Here is an 18,068-nt window from a genome sequence, read left to right as displayed (position 1 = left end):
CCCAGTAAGCTAAGCAGTGCCATCTAATGGAGAACAGAGCCGTTACACTAAGCCCCGCCCAACTGGGCCAATCTCTCTCTTCAGGAACTCAAGTCTCTCCACCTGCTTATTTTACCGACAATAATGCGCTTCATAGTTTGACTTCCAGGGGAAAACGAAGTAATTTCAGTCGTATTTCAGTCTGTTTGCTGGTCCCTTTATTCAATTTTCTTTTTTTTTCTCTTTTCTTTTCTTTTTCTTGAATAAAGAAAGAGAAAAAATTTATTTCTATTTTCAATTTTTATTAAAAATATTTTTCTTTATTTTTTTAATACTATATTTTTACTATTTTGTAAATTTTTCAAATTCCATTTTACTTCCATCATTTCATTTTATTCTATTTCTTTGTATTCATTTTTTCAAATTATCAAATGTTTTCCTTTTTTCTTCCCTTTTTTCTCTAATCTAACAAGCTCCTTTCAACAACCAGACCAAAACACACCTAACATCTAGCATCATTTATTTGATCTTGTGTGTTTGTGTGTTGTTTTTAATTTTAAGTTTATTTTTACCTTATTAATTCCTTTTCTTCCTTCAAAATGATGAAACGAAGGAATTCACCCCAAAAGAAAGAGCAGGAAGAAACGGCAGCCAGGGACTTAATCAACACAGATACAAGAAAGATGTCTGAGCCAGAATTTAGAATCATGATAATAAGAATACTAGCTGGGATTGAAAATAGATTAGAATCCCTTTCTGCAGAGATAAAGTCAAGTCAGGATGAAACAAAAAACGCTATAACTGAGCTGCAATCTTGAATGGGTGCCTCGGTGGCATGGATGGATGAGGCAGAGCAGCGAATCAGTGATATAGAGGACAAAATTACAGAGAATAATGAAGCAGAAAAAAAGAGGGAGACTAAGGCAAAAGAGCACAATTTAAGAATTAGAGAATTCAGTGACTCATTAAAAAGGAACAACATCAGAATCATAAGGGTCCCAGAAAATGAAGAGAGAGAAAAAGGGGTAGAAGGGTTATGTGAGAAAATCATAGTGGAAAACTTTCCTAACTTGGGGAAAGACACAGACATCAAAATCCAGGAAGCACAAAGGACTCTCTTTAGACTCAACAAAACCCGACCATCAACAAGGCATATCGTAGTCAAATTCACAAAATACTCAGTTGAGGAAAGAATCATGAAAGCAGCAAGGGAAAAAAGTCCTTAACCTAAAAGGGAAGACAGATCAGGTTTGCAGCAGACCTTTCCACAGAAACAAGACAGGCCAGAAAGGAGTGGCAGGATATATTCAATGTGCTGATTTAGAAAAATATGCAGCCAAGAATTCTTTACCCAGCAAGGCTGTCATTCAAAATAGAAGGAGAGATTAAAAGTTTCCCAGACCAACAAAAATTAAAAGAGTTCATGACCACTAAACCAGATCTGCAAGATATTTTGAGGGGCACTCTCTCAGGGAAGAAAAGATGGGGAAAAAAAGACCAAAAGCAACAAAGGCTAGAAAGGATCAGAGAATACCACCAGAAATTCCAACTCTCCAAGAAACATAATGGCAATAAACTCTTATCTTTCAGCACTCGCTCTAAACGTCAATGGACTAAATGTTCCAATCAAAAGACATAGGGTAACAGAATGGATAAGAAAACAAGATCCGTCTCTATGCTGTTTACAAGAGACCCACTTTAGACCTAAAGACACCTATCATGCTAATGGTCAACAAAAGAAAGCCAGAGTAGCCATACTTATATCAGACCATCTAGACTTTAAAATAAAGATTGTAACAAGAGATGAAGAAGGGCATTATATCATAATAAAGGGGTCTATCCATCAAGAAGACCTACCAATTGTAAACATTTATGTGCCAAATGTGGAAGCACCCAAATATGTAAATCAATTAATCACAAACATAAAGAAATTCATTGATAATAATACCATAATAGTAGGGGACTTCAACACCCCACTTACAGCAATGTATAGATCATCTAAATAGAAAATCCACAAGGAAACAATGGCTTTGAATGACACTCTGGACCAGATGGACTTAACAAATATATTCAGAACATTTCATCCTAAAGCAGTGGAATATACATTCTTCTCCAGTACACATGGAACATTCTCCAGAATAGATCACATGGTGGGACACAAATCAGCCCTCAACAAGTACAAAAAGATTGAGATCATACCATGCATATTGTCAGATTTCAACGCTATGAAATTCCAAATCAACCACATGAAAAAAATTAGAAAGATAACAAATATTTTAGACGAAAGAACATCCTAATAAAGAAAGAATGGGCTAACAAGAGGAAATTAAAAAGTTCATGGAAGCCAATGAAAATGATAACACCACAGCCCAAAACCTCTGGGATGCAGCAAAGGTAGTCATAAGAGTGAAGTATATAGCAATCCAGGCCTTCCTAAAGGAGGAAGAAAGGTCTCAGATACACAACCTAATCTTATACCTTAAAGAGCTGGAAAAAGAACAGCAAATAAAACCCAAAACCATCAGAAGACAGAAAATGAAGATTAGAGCAAAAATCAATGCTATCAAAACCTAAAAAACAGTAGAACAGATCAATGAAACCAGAAGCTGGTTCTTTTTTTTTTTTTTTTACGTTTATTTATTTTTGAGACAGAGAGAGACAGAGCATGAATGGGGGAGGGGCAGAGAGAGAGGGAGACACAGAATTGGAAGCAGGCTCCAGGCTCCGAGCCATCAGCCCAGAGCCAGACGCGGGGCTCGAACTCACAGACTATGAGATCGTGACCTGAGTCGAAGTCAGACGCTTAACCGACTGAGCCACCCAGGCACTCCCAGAAACTGGTTCTTTGAAAGAATTAATAAAATCAATAACCCCCTAGCCAGTTTGATCAAAAAGAAAAAGGAAAGGACCCAAATAAATAAAATCAAGAATGAAAGAGGAGAGATCACAACCAACACAGCAGAAATAAAAACAGTAATAAGAGAATATTATGAGCAATTATACGCTAACAAAATGGGCAATCTGGAAGAAATGGACAAATTCCTAGAAACATATAGACTACCAAAACTGAAACAGGAAGAAATAGAAAATTTGAACAGACCCATAACCAGTAAGGATATTGAATTAGTAAGCAAAAATCTCCAAAAAAAACAAGAGTCCAGGGCCATATGGCTTTCTAGGGTAATTCTACCAAACATTTAAAGAAGAGTTAACACCTATTCTCTAGAAGCTATTCCAAAAAAATAGAAATGGAAGCAAAACTTCCAAACTCTTTCTATGAAGCCAGTATTACCATGATTCCAAAACAGACAAAGACCCCAGTAAAAAGAACTACAGACCAATTTCCCTGATGAACATGGACGCAAAAATCCTCAACAAGATACTAGCCAACTGGCTCCAACAAGACATTAAAAAAATTATTCACCACGACCAAGTGGGATTTATACCTGGGATGCAAGGCTGGTTCAATATCCACAAAACAATCAATGTGATATATCACATCAATAAAAGAAAGGACAAGAACCACATGATCCTCTCAATAGATTCAGAGAAAGCATTTGACAAAATACAGCATCCTTTCTTGATAAAAACCCTCAAGAAAGTAGGGATAGAAGGATCATATCTCAAGATCATAAAAGCCATATAGGAAAGACCCACTGCTAATATCATCCTCAATGGGGAAAAACTGAGAGCTTTCCCCCTAAGATCGGTAACAGGACAGGGATGTCCACTCTCACCACTGTTATTCAACATAGTATTGGAAGTCTTAGCCTCAGCAATCAGACAATACAAAGAAATAAAAGGCATCCACATTGGCCAGGTGGAGTCCAAACTTTCATTTTTCGCAGACCAGATACTCTACATGGAAAAGCCAAAAGATTCCACCAAAAACTGCTAGAACCGATTCATGAATTCAGCAAAGTTGCAGGATATAAAATCAATGCACAGAAATCGGCTGCATTCCTATACACCAATAATGAAAGCAACAGAAAGAGAAATCAAAGAATTGATCCCATTTACAATTGCACCAAAACCCATAAAATACCTAGGAATAAATCTAACCAAAGAGGTGAAAAGTCTATACACTGAAAACTATAGAAAGCTTAAGAAAGAAATTGAAGAAGAGACAAAAATAATGGAAAAATATTTCGTGCTTCTGGATAGGAAGAACAAATATTGTTAAAATGTCAATATTACCCAAAGAAATCTACATATTCAATGCAATCCCTATCAAAATAACACCAGCATTCTTCACAGAGATAGAACCAACAATCCTAAAATTTGTATGGAACCAGAAAAGACCCCAAATAGCCAAAGCAATCTTGAAAAAGAAAACCAAAGCGGGGGCATCACAATCGGACTTCAAGCTATACTACAAAGCTGTAATCATCAAGACAGTATGGTACTGGCACAAAAACAGACACTCAGATCAATGCAACAGAATAGAGAACCCAGAAATGGACCCACAAACAGATGGCCAACTCACCTTTCACAAATCAGGAAAGAATATCCAATGGAATAAAGACAGTCTCTTCAGCAAATGGGGTTGGGAATATTGGTCAGCGATATGCAGAAAAATGAACCTGGACCACTTTCTTACACCATACAGAAAAATAAACTCAAATGGATGAAAGACCTAACTGTAAGACAGGAAGCCATCAAAATCCTAGAGGAGAAAGCAGGCAAAAACCTCTTTGACCTCAGCTGCAGCAACTTCTTTCTCAACATATCTCCAGAGGCAAGGGAAATAAAAGCAAAAATGAACAATTGGGACCTCATAACGATAAAAAGATTCTACACAGTGAAAGAATCAATCAGCAAAGCTAAAGGGAAACTGATAGAATGTGAGAAGATATTTACAAACCACATATTAGATAAAGGGTTAGTATCCAAAATCTATAGAGAACTTATATCAAACTCAACACCCAAAAAACAAATAATCCAGTGAAGAAATGGGCAAAAGACATGAATAGACACTTCTCCAAAGAAGACATCCAGATGGCCAACCGACACATGAAAAAATGCTCAACATCGCTCATCATCAGGGAAATACAAATCAAAACCACATGGAGATACCACCTCACACTGTGAGAATGGCTAATATTAACAACTCAGGCAACAACGGATGTTGGCAAGGATGCGGAGAAAGAGGATCTCTTTTGCACTGCTGGTGGAAATGCAAGCTGGTGCAGCCACTCTGGAAAATAGTATGGAGGTTCCTCAAAAAATTAAAAATAGAACTACCCTACAACCCAGCAATTGCACTACTAGGTATTTATCCACGGGATACAGGTGTGCTGTTTCGAAGGGACACGTGCACCCCAATGTTTATAGCAGCACTATCAACAATAGCCAAATAACGGAAAGAGCCAAAATGTCCGTTGACAGACGAATAAAGAAGATGTGGTACACACACACACACACACACACACACACACACACAATGGAGTATTACTTGACAATCAAAAAGAATGAAATCTTGCCATTTGCAACTATATGGATGGAACTAGAGGGTATTATACTAAGCAAAATTAGTCAGTCAGAGAAAGACAAATATCATATGACTTCACTCATATAAGGACTTTAAGATACAAAACAGATGAACATAAGGGATGGAGAACAAAATATGGAGGGGTTGTGGGAGGCGGGATGAGCTAAATGGGTAAGGGGCATTAAGGAATCTACTCCTGAAATCATTGTTGCACCCTATGCTAACTTGGATATACATTTTTTAGAAAAAAGAGAAGTTTATATCTCTCTCAAATAAAACACAATAAGATCCTTCTATTTTGTAGCCCACTTGGCATAGTTTCCATTGTCAAATTCACCTCTTGTTCCAAATGGCTACTCCAGTTCCAGCCACCTTGTCTCCCCCTCCCCACCTTTTCAGTAAAGAGGGGTAAGAAAAAAGAAAGAGAAAGACATACCTTCACCCAAAAGAATGCTTAAAATTTTTCATTAAGATCTTAAAATTTTTTATCACAAGAAAAAACCTTTCTATAACTATGTATGGTGATGTATATTAACTAGACTTATTGTGGTGATTATTTCACAATATATACAAATATCAAACCATTATGTTGTACAGCTGAAATTAACACAATGTTATATGTCAATTATATCTAAGTTAAAAAAAAGAACAATGTATCTATAAAAAAAGATGAGATTGTGTCTTTCAAGACAACATGGATGGACTTGGAAGGGGTTATATCAAGTGAAAATAGAGAAAGAAAAATACCATAAGATTTCATCCTTATGTGGAATCTAAAAAATAAAAATGAATAAATAAACAAACAAAAATCAGAATCAGACCTGCAAACACAAAGAACAAATTGATCGTTGCTAGAAGGGTGGGGAATGGGCTAAATGGTTGAAGGGGAGAGGGAGGCACAGACTTCCAGTTATGGAACAAGTAAGTCATGGGGATGATAGGTATAACGAAATGTGGTCAACGATATTAGATAAGGTTGTATGGTGGGGCACCTAGGTGGCTCAGTCGGTTAAGCGTCTGACTTCAGCTCAGGTCATGATCTCACCGTTTGTGAGTTCGAACTCCACGTTGGGCTCTGTGCTGACAGCTAGGAGCCTGGAGCCTGCTTCCGATTCTGTGTCTCCCTCTCTCTCTTCCCCTCCTCTGCACATGCTGTGTCTCTCTCAAAAACAAATAAACATTAAAAAAGAAAGAATAGGTTGTATGGTGACAGATGGTAGCTATGCATGTGGTGAGCACTGCATAATGTTTGAACTTGTTGAACCACCACGTTGTATGGTTGAAACTAATGTAACATTGTGTGTCAACTACACTCAAAAAAATTTTAAGTGCTAAAGGAAAAGGTATACCATATTTATAATTTGACACTCGATATTGTCAAAAATGTCAATTCTGCCCCAAATGATCTCTAGATTGAATGTTGTCACAATCATAATCTAAGAAGCCACTTTTTGTAGAAATGAATAGGTGAATTTAAAATTTATATGGTAATGTGAAGAACCTAGAAGAGCCAAAACTATCTTGAAAAAGAACAAAGAGGGAAGATTTAAAATTCTTGGTGATAATTCTTACAATAACACTACAATAATCAAGACAATCTCATATTTGTGAAACAATCGACAAATAGATCCATAAAGAATTAAATAGTCTAGAAAGAGAGCCACATATTTATGCTCAATCTGATTTTTCACAAAAATGCCAATGCAATTTAATGGGAGAGTCTTTCCAACAGTCACTTTGTTAAAACTGGATAATATGTGAAAACAATACACTCATACACGCAAATGAGGTAGCTAAAACTATAAACCATCTAGGAGAAAACAGAGGTTATATCTGTGGCCAGGAAATAGGCAAATTTTGTTAGGATGCAAAAAGCAATAACTGTAAGTTTAAATATTGATAATTTAGATTTCACCAAAATCAAAATCTTCTGTTTATTATAAGACACTATTAAGAATATACGCAGGCAGAGAAAGGCAAATACCATATCATTCCACTCATATGTGGAATTTAGAAAACAAAACAAATGGAACATATGGGGGGGGGGGGGAGAGAGGGAAACAAACCATAATAGACTCTTAACAAAAGAGAACAAACTGAGGGTTGATGGAGGAAGGTGGGTGGGGGATGGGCTAGATGGGTGATGGGCATTAAGGAGGACACGTGATGAGCACTGGGTGTTGTATATAAGTGATGAATCACTGAAGCCTACTCTTGACACCAATATTGCACTGTATGTTGACTAAAATATAAATAAACATTTTTAAGAAAAAAATAATATAGATAGGTAATAGCTAGTAGCAAAGAGATGGGGAAGGGATTGAGATAAAAGTTCTGCCCTAATTTTTTATTTAGCACATATATCTTGATCGTATCATCATGTCAAACATATAAATCTGTTTCTTTTTATGTACCCCAACGTTTATCTCAGAATGAATATAATGTATTTAATCCATCAATTTTAGATGGATATTAGATTGCTTCTGATTTTTTCATTATAAAGATGCTATGAATATCTATCTATCTATCTATCTATCTATCTATCTATCTATAATCTCTCTCTCTATACACACACACACACACACACACACACACACACACACACATATGGTCTATCTTTACTTGTGGGAACATAGAAAACATTTGGTAAATATTTGTCATCCTAGGAATAAAATGATGGGATTGCCAAATCTGCATTTCTTGGCTTACTAATAAAGTTGACCATCTTGCCATGTGAGTTATCAGTCACTTATCTTTGATGACTTTGCTTTCTCATGGACATTGCTCACTCTTCTCATGGGTGATTCAGATTTTGTTATTAATTGAAATGAACTCATTGTTTACTAATTGGGAACCACATTTCTCTAGGTTTTTTTGTTTGTTTGTTTTGCCTTTCAGTACTATGTTTGGTATTTCCTGGCCATGAAAGATTTTCAATCAGGGGATGAGAGGTCCAATCCAAAACCATAATCAAGGCCAATGGAGAGTTTTCCGAAGCACTACATGGACCTCCTTGTTCCGCAGGCAGTAGATGATGGGGTTGCACATGGGCGTGACCACCGTGTAGATGACAGATAGCACCTTGTTGAGGTCCATGGATTTGATACGGCTGGGACGACAATAAATGAAGAGGGCTGCTGAGTAGAAGATGCCCACCACAATCAGGTGGGAGGCACAGGTGGAAAAGGCCTTGCGCTGGGCAGCAGCTGATGGCATGCGGAGCACAGCCACCACGATGGCCGAGTAGGAAGCCAATGCTACCAACAGTGTTCCACAGAAGATGACAATGGCAGAGATGAAGTCCACCAGCTCTGTCAGGGCCACGTGGGTGCAGGATAGGTTGAGCAGAGGGGAGACATCACAGAAAAATTGGTTGAGGACATTGGGGCCACAGTAGGAAAGGCTGGCAATGCATGTCGTCTTGGCCACCGAGACCAGCATCCCCCCAAGCCATGAGGACAAGGCTAAGCCCAGGCAGACCTGGGGCCTCATGAGCAGTGGGTAGTGGAGTGGGCGGCAGATGGCCACGTAGCGGTCATAGGCCATGGAGGCCAAGAGGGTGCACTCCGTGCAGATGAGGACTATGAAGAAGAAAAGCTGTGTCATGCAGCCTGTGAAGGAGATATGGTGAGGTCCAGTCCACAAACCCACGAGCAGACTGAGCATGGTCACGGACACGTAGCACATCTCCAGGCAGCTCAGGTTGCCCAGGAAGAAATACATGGGCTTGTGGAGCTCGATGTGACTGCAGATGAGGTAGATGATGAGCATGTTCTCCAGGAGGATCAGCAGGTAGAGGGCCAGGAAGATGGCAAACAGGACATCCCTTATGTCTGGCCTTGTGGACAAACCCAACAAGACAAACTCCTGGACTCTTGTCATGTTGACCAATTCCAGGGACCTCTCCATCTGTGGAGGGACAAATAAAGTTTGTTGACATTCTGGTTTCTTCAGAGACACAGTAGCAAAAAAAAACATTGGGAATATGGTCACAGTACATGGAGACACTAGGCACTTGGCTAGCCCAAATTCTGTTGGAAATTGACTGTTATACAGAAATGCCAAATAGAGGTTTGTGAACGAAACTCTGAGCATGAGATCACTGTCTTTAATCTGTCTTACTAAGTCTGTGTCCTTATACAATTGGATCACTTGAAAATTGGGAGAAAAACATTGGCCTCCCACAAGGTTGTTATAATATATAAATCAATTGATGGCAATTGCTATACCAAATAAGAAATTAGAATTGTTCTTATTTCAGTTCCCAAAAAAGTGCTTGTTCTGGGTCATATTTTTTCTTTCTTTGTATAGTCTGCATAAAAAATTTATTTATTTAGTTTTAAATGTTTATTTATTTATTTTGAGAGAGAGAGACAGAGAATCCTGAGCAGGCTCCACTCTGTCAGCACAGAGCCTGACTCGGGGCTTGAGCTAATGAACCACATGACCATGACCTGAGTCGAAATCAAGAGTCGGGTGCTTAACGAACTGAGCCACCCAGGGTCTCCAATCTGTGTAAAAATTTTGGAGTATTTTATAAGTCTGGAGTAGAGCAAGACTGTCATCTCTTTTGTTTGAAAATGTTTCTCTTCTTGGGGTGCCTGGGTGGCTCAATGGGTTAAGTGTCTGACTTTGGCTCAGGTCATGACGTAGCAGTTCATGGATTCGAGCTCCACATCAGGCTCTGTGCTGACAGCTCAGAGCTGGAGCCTGCTTTAGATTCTGTGTCTCCCTCTGTCTCTGCCCTCCCCTGCTCACACTCTGTTTCTCTATGTATCTCAAAAATGAATAAACATTTAAAAAATTTTTTAAGAAAACGTTTCCTCTTCTTAATGGAAATTAATTTTGGGAATTGCATTAGGTTGTAGGTCACCAGTGATGATGTTCAATGGACATGCCATTCATGAGAAGGTTGGAAATACCATTTATTGTATCAGTGTGTGTGATCACAAACACACATAGGCATTATTTCCCCACTGATAAGTTTCTGGAAGCTGAGGCTCACAGAAAAAAAAAAAATAATGTAAACTGGAACACACAATCTCATAATTAAAACTTCCATAACTCATTGAGCCCCTAGTATGCCTCAGTAACTTGCCATAAAGCCTACTTATATTTGTTGGTTTTGTGCCATGAAACAGTATGGAGCCCAAACAGATAAATTCACTTGCCCAAAGCCACAGAGCCAGGACACAACAGCACAAAGAAGAAAACATAGCTGGGCCAGACGTCTATGCTGTGCCAACACCTTTTCATTCCATTGTCACAATCAAGCCTGAAAAGTCTACACTCAGGACATGGGGAGTAAAGAGCTGACAAGTGACCCAACCAGAGAATCTTTCTGACTAGAGGCTATCATTCATGGGATTCATTCAATAACATTCATTAGGCTTTCCATTCCATAGTAGGTGTTGGGAATACATGGATGAGGAAGACACAGTCCATGTCTGTGGTGAGCTGACTTCTTTTTTTTTTAATTTTTATTTATTTATTTTGAGAGAGTGAAAGAGCAGGGGAGGGGCAGAGAGAGAGGGAGAGAGAGAATCCCAAGCAGGCTCCATGCTTAGCACAGAGCCCCATGAAGGGCTTGATCCTACAAACCGTGAGATCATGACCTGAGCCGAAACCAAGAGTCAAATGCTGAACCAACTGAACCACCCAGTCAGCACCCTATGAACTGACTTCTTATGAGAAAGAGAGTCAATGAACAAACAAACCAATTTAAAAAAGCAGTTTCAGGTAAGAGGGGGGCCCAAGATAGGAGCTCAAGGCTACTTAAGCTAAAATAATTGAGGATAAACTAGTGATAGAAGGCAATATCTGCCGAATTTTCCTAAGAAAGATACCTACTCTGCACATGAATGTTAGGGATGAAGGTGTCCTGAGACACAATCTCTCGAGTTATATTACCAGGAATCTGGAAGAGCATCCGGCATGAAAGAATTTGTTGCTATCATTTTCTTCTGGTTGCAGAGCACCAAAATTTTCGAAGAGGTCAGAGTTGTAGATCTTAAGGCTCTGTACAAAGGAAGATATGAGCTAATCTAACCCTCAGGACACACAGATGTTTTGTACATTACTGCACATACACAGATTGGGCACCAAGGCTCAGGGATGTGACTCCACCGACCTGTTTCACGGCCATCAACCAGAAGTTTCACCCCAATAAACACAATCACCTTTCATTTCCCCTCCTCCCCAGTCCTTCCCCTTCAATGAGATTCTTCACTCCCCCTCTTTTTGGTTCTGCCTCTGATCTTCATTATCCTGTCATCCGTATCCCCTCAACAGGCATCTCGTCCACAAATCCTCTCCCGTGGCGTTGACTTTCCTAACATAGGGCTTCAGATGAGCCAAGAGATCCCTGGATAATCTGCAGCAAAACTAGTGAGTGCACCCCCAGAGGGTCATATTCGTATCCTGAATCCCAAAACTAGACATTCAGAGATTATTTTATCTCAAAAATATTTGTAATCCATGAATTATTTGCTAAGAGCTGTGCTAGGTTGGAAGCAGATAGGACGGTCAGTAAGAACTCGTTCCTGGTCCTCAGAGGAATCTGTGTCAGGGAACTTTCTCTATCTTTTGCCTTGAGCATTCTACTTAACCTCAGCTGTATGTTAATAAAAAATATAGGGGCGCTTGGGTGGCGCAGTCGGTTAAGCGTCCGACTTCAGCCAGGTCACGATCTCGCGGTCTGTGAGTTCGAGCCCGGCGTCAGGCTCTGGGCTGATGGCTCAGAGCCTGGAGCCTGTTTCCGATTCTGTGTCTCCCTCTCTCTCTGCCCCTCCCCCGTTCATGCTCTGTCTCTCTCTGTCTCAAAAATGAATAAACGTTGAAAAAAAAATTTTTTTTTTAAAAATATAGATAATCATCTCTCCCATGAACTATATAAATTCTCCTCTGTGGGAAGAGGGGCAACGTAGCGTTGTGTTAAAACTTGGGCTCAGAGTTATACAGAAGTGGGTTTGAATCCAGTAGTTCTAAATGAAACTCAGAATTTCCCTCATGAGAAGACAGACCCTTGGCTGGTAAAATCTTGAACAGTAATTACCTATTAAGTAAGGACTTTGTGTAAGAAGCAATGGATCAATAGTGATGGCTATTTGGGCATGAATAAACCTGAGTTTTAGCCTCAAAGTGTTAGAGAACTTTCAAGCAGTGGAACTCTGGGAAAGTCACTCAATCCACTTAATTCTGCCTTGTAAATTAATATACAGTATGTGGATAACTACTAAGGTTATTAACTGAGAATTACAACACTTAATATTTCTAAAGCATTCAGAGTCGATAGCTGGTATGCCATGGATACTCTATAAATAAATTCGTATAAAAGAAAACCTTCTTTCGGGGTGCCTGGGTGGCTCAGTTGATTGAGTATCCAACTTCAGCTCAGGTCATGACCTCACCGTTTGTGGGTTCAAGCCCTGCTTCGGGCTCTATGCTGACAGCTCAGAGCCTGGTGACTGCTTCGGATTCTGTGTCTCCCTCTTTTTCTGCTCCTCCCCCGCTTTCGATCTGTCTCTCTGTCTCTCAAAAATAAAAAAAAAAATCACAAAAAAAGAAAGAAAACCTTTCTGTCGTTCCTTGTCCTCATTCCCCTAAGAATAATATTTGGTCTCCTCATGTGATGGTCTCCTCAACTACAGATCCGTTCTTGCTGATGCTGCTCTTAGAAGAGGTTGAGATGCTCAGGTGAGTTCAGCTCCTCTTACCTGGAGGAGGAAATGCCAAGGAATAGAGTCACCATTTAGTCCATGTTGGAAGAAGTTGCTCCTGGACCTGAATAGCATCCACTCCTCCCACCCTTGTTTCTCTTCGTGGTTCTGGATGCCTTTCGTTGCTGAGATGACTATCCTCACAGTGAGAAGGAGGCAGGAAGGCCAGCTTAAACTGGAGCTCTGGACCTCAGAGACCTCCCCCAGTCTCTGAAGATTTGGAGAAGAGTTGGTGTGAAAAACACTTTTACTGATACTCGCTTAAGGGGAGGAGAAACCTCAGATCCACTCTCAGTTCAGGCCATCGTACATTGGCTGATTTATTCCCAAATACCTGGTCTTGTGTTTGGATCCTGGGGCATGAAGATGAGTGGTAGGGGCACCTGGGTGGCTCAGGTGGCTGTGTCTGACTCTCGATATCAGCTCAGGTCATGATCCCACGGTCGTGAGATTGAGCCCCACGTCAGGCTCCACACTGAGCATGGAAACTGCGTGGGATTCTCTTCCTCTCTCCCTGTCCCTCCCTTGCTCATATTCATTCTCTCTCTCTCTCTTTCTCTCTCCCTCCTCCCTCTCAAAATAAATAAATAAACTTAAAAAAAAAGATGAGTGGTAAACTGTTCCTGCCTTTGGTTGATAAGTTTGGTTATGGAAACACATGTTCATAACTTGTACTTGTTCTGAGAGGAGATAATGCATCTGAGAACCACGGAAGTGGACTTTCCAGTAGAAATTGGAGGCTAAGAAAATGCTGGCCATTGAAAGTAGGGGCAGGAATGGATATCTGCATGTCCGTATTCATAACAGTATTATTCACAATAGCTGAAAAGTGGGAGTAGTACCAGTGTACATGGAGGGAGGCAATAATGAGCAAAATGTGCTGACAGCTCAGAGCCTGGAGCCTGCTTCGTATTCTGTGTCTGTCTCTCTCTCTGCCCCTCCTCCTCTCTCTCTCTCTCTCTCTCTCAAAAATGAATAAACATAAAAAAAAAATAATCCCAGATGCCCTTTCCTAGCTGTGTGGCTTTGGGACGATTTTGTCTCCTCACTGAGCCTGTTTCCACACCAGCAAATTGGAGCTAAGAAGACCTAACCCACCATGTTGTCAGAGCAAGTGTTAGTTTCTGGGGATATCTGGGCACATGTCAGACCTGTATCCTGCCATTTCTCTCAACACTGGGAAGTCAGTGAGAGGCATGGAGCCTTTCATGCACAAAGGTGTTGAGGCTGATAACTCAGTAAGCATTTGATGGGCTGTGAACTACACTTCTCAGAGTATGGATGGGGTCACTAATTATGGAATCTTTAGTTTCTTCAAGTGACCTCACCCACTTCCTTTCTGTGATTCTGGAGCCATGACCAAAACACATCCCCACCAAGTAGTTATTAAGCACTTGCTTGTATATCTCACATGAGGGGGAGCTTATCACCTTTCACAACAGCCTCTCCATCCTCAGAATTTAACAATGATTCCTTGGGGCGCCTGGGTGGCTCAGTCAGTTGAGCGTCCAACTTCAGCTCAGGTTGTGATCTCATGGTTTGTGAGTTCGAGCCTAGTGGCAGGCTCTGTGCTATCAGCTGCTTCAGATTCTGTGTCTCCATCTCTCTCTGTCCCTCCCCCTCTCAAAAAATAAATATTTGAAAATAAAAAAAATAATTATTACAAAGATCTCCCCAGCAGTATTCGTATACATGGTTGGCAGGACTATAAACTGGAACCAATTTTTCGGAGGACACAGTGGCTATATCTGCCCACATTCACACTTAGGAGTTTATCCTACTGATAGATGTGCATGTGCACTCAAAGGTCTGTGTATGGGGTTAGTGAGAGCTGAGCATTATCTCCAAGGATAGAAGATAGGAGAGAACCTTGGTCCACTGACAGGACTGGGGAAATGCATTATGTTGTATTTTTTTTTCTATTAAAAAGTTTTTTAAGTTTATTTATTTTGTAAGAGAGAAAGCATGCCGGGGAGGGCCAAAGAGAAGGAGAGACATAATCCCAAGCAGGCCCTGTACCATCAGCACAGAGCCCGATGTGAGGCTTGAACCCACACACTGTGAGATCATGACCTGAGCTTAGGTCAAGAGTCAGAGGCTTAACCTACTATGCCACCCAGGCGTCCTGCATTATGTTGTATTCTTTTTTTTTTTTTTACATTTTATTTTTTATTTTTTTTAACGTTTATTTATTTTTGAGACAGAGAGAGACAGAGCATGAACAGGGGAGGGGCAGAGAGAGAGAGGGAGACACAGAATCGGAAACAGGCTCCAGGCTCTGAGCAGTCAGCACAGAGCCCGACATGGGGCTCGAACTCACGGACCGCAAGATCATGACCTGAGCCGAAGTCAGACGCTTAACTGACCGAGCCACCCAGGCGCCGGTACATTTTATTTTATTTTATTATTTTTTTGAGAGAGCAACATTAAAAAAATCTTTTTTATAATTTACATCCAAATTAGTTAGCATATAGTGCAACAATGATTTCAGGAGTAGATTCCTTAGTGCCCCTTACCCATTTAGCCCGTCCCCCCCTCCCACAACCCCTCCAGTAACCCTCAGTTTGTTCTCCATATTTATGAGTCTCTTGTGTTTTGTCCCCCTCCCTGTTTTTATATTATTTTTGTTTCCCTTCCCTTATGTTCATCTGTTTTGTCTCTTAAAGTCCTCATATGAGTGAAGTCATATGATATTTGTCTTTCTCTGACTAATTTCACTTAGCATAATATCCTCCAATTCATCCATGCAGTTGCAAATGGCAAGATTTCATTCTTTTTTATTGTCAAGTAATACTCCATTGTATATATATACCACATCTTCTTTCAACGTTTATTTATTTTTGGGACAGAGAGAGACAGAGCATGAACAGGGGAGGGGCAGAGAGAGAGGGAGACACAGAATCGGAAACAGGCTCCAGGCTCTGAGCCATCAGCCCAGAGCCCGACGCGGGGCTCGAACTCACGGACCGCGAGATTGTGACCTGGCTGAAGTCGGACGCTCAACCGACTGCGCCACCCAGGCGCCCCTATACCACATCTTTATCCATTCATCCATCGATGGACATTTGGGCTCTTTTCATTATTTGGCTATTGTTGATAGTGCTGCTATAAACATTGGGGTGTATGTGTCCCTTCGAAACAGCACACCTGTATCCCTTGGATAAATACCTAGTAGAGCAATTACTGGGTTGTAGGGTAGTTCTATTTTTAGTTTTTTCAGGAATGTCCATACTGTTTTCCAGAGTGGCTGCACCAGTTTGCATTCCCACCAGCAGTGCACAAGATATCCTCTTTCTCCGCATCCTCGCCAACATCCGTTGCTGCCTGAGTTGTTAATGTTACCCATTCTGACAGGCGTGAGGTGGTATCTCTTTGTGGTTTTGATTTGTATTTCCCTGATGATGAGTGAAGTCAAGCATTTTTTCATGCGTCAGTTGGCCATCAGGATGTCTTCTTTGGAGAAGTGTCTATTTATGTTTTTTGCCCATTTCTTCACTGTATTATTTGTTTTTGGGTGTTGAGTTTGATAAGTTCTCTATAGGTTTTGGATACTAAATCTATATGTCATTTATCTGATATGTCGTTAGCAAATAATCTTCTCCCATTCCGTCAGTTGCCTTTTAGTTTTGCTGATTGTTTCCTTCGCTGTGCAGAAGCTTTTTATTTTGATGAGGTCCTAGTACTTCATTTTTGCTTTTGTTTCCCTTGCCTCTGGAGATGTATTGAGTAAGGAGTTGCTGTGGCTAAGATCAAAGAGGTTTTTGCCTGCTTTCTCCTCGAGGATTTTGATGGCTTCCTGTGTTCCATTTAGGTCTTTCATCCATTTTGAGGTTATTTTTGTATATGGTGTAAGAAAGTGGTCCAGGTTCATTTTTCTGCATGTCGCTGTCCAGTTTTCCCAGCACCACTTGCTGAAGAGACTGTCTTTATTCCATTGGATATTCTTTCCTGCTTTGTCAAAGATGAGTTGGCCATTTGTTTGTGGGTCCATTTCTGGGTTCTCTATTCTGTTGCATTGATCTGAATGTCTGTTTTTGTGCCAGTACCATACTGTCTTGATGATGACAGCTTTGTGGTATAGCTTGAAGTCCGGGATTGTGATGCCTCCTGCTTTGGTTTTCTTTTTCAAGATTGCTTTGGCTATTCAGGCATTATGTTGTATTCTTACAGTGAAAAACTCTACAGCTCTTCCTGCAGCCACATGGGCAAAAATGGTATTAATACATGAGAAGCAAGGTGTACGAACTGTGGAGAAACAATGCTATTGTTTCTATGAATGGCAGGAGAGGTTATATATTTTTGTATATATGTATGCATATGCATATGCAATGAATGTTTCTGGAAAGACAGACAAGATTCTGCCTCTCGAGAGTTTCAGAGGGGGCAGAGAGGCAAGAGACATTTTTCATCATATATCCTCATAACATTTTTTAAACTTTTGTCCATGGACATGTATTTTGCTTCTAAAAATTTGCTTCTTAGACATTGAAGAAGGAATGAAAGCCCTCCACAAATAAACTTGCTATAAAAACATTTGATCCACTTATATGAGGTATCTAGAGGAGTCAGATTCATGGAGGCAGAAAGTAGATGGTGGGGACCAGGGGCTGGGGGAGGGGGAGGGGGAGGTGTTTATTGGGTACAGAGTTTTAATTTTCAAGACAAAAAAGTTCTGGAAGCTGGTTGCACAACAATGTGAATATACTTTACACTACTGAACTGCACACTTAAAATGGTTAAAATGATAAAATTTATGTTATGTGTATTTTATCCCAATAATATAAAAAAACTAAATATATTTGAAATAACATAAGTATGTTCAAAACAAAGAACATCCTCCAGAAACCAATGCCCACTTCAACATGATAACCAGGATTTAT

The 18,068-nt window shown here is 40.2% G+C and overlaps 1 protein-coding gene across 1 annotated transcript; it reads right to left on the bottom strand.

The window, feature by feature from the left end:
* Positions 1 to 8,043: 8,043 nt before the first annotated feature.
* Positions 8,044 to 9,792, bottom strand: LOC123577920 (olfactory receptor 5-like). Its single transcript, XM_045440362.1, has one exon. It carries the CDS (start codon positions 9,563 to 9,565, stop codon positions 8,441 to 8,443), a length of 1,125 nt encoding a protein of 374 aa, XP_045296318.1. The 5' UTR covers positions 9,566 to 9,792; the 3' UTR covers positions 8,044 to 8,440.
* Positions 9,793 to 18,068: the final 8,276 nt, after the last annotated feature.

The sequence above is a fragment of the Leopardus geoffroyi genome, chromosome E2 (assembly GCF_018350155.1).
Source record: "Leopardus geoffroyi isolate Oge1 chromosome E2, O.geoffroyi_Oge1_pat1.0, whole genome shotgun sequence".
In the NCBI taxonomy this organism is placed as follows: domain Eukaryota; kingdom Metazoa; phylum Chordata; class Mammalia; order Carnivora; family Felidae; genus Leopardus; species Leopardus geoffroyi.
Note: the sequence above shows the minus strand (reverse complement) of the source record. Positions and strands in the feature narration are given on the sequence as shown.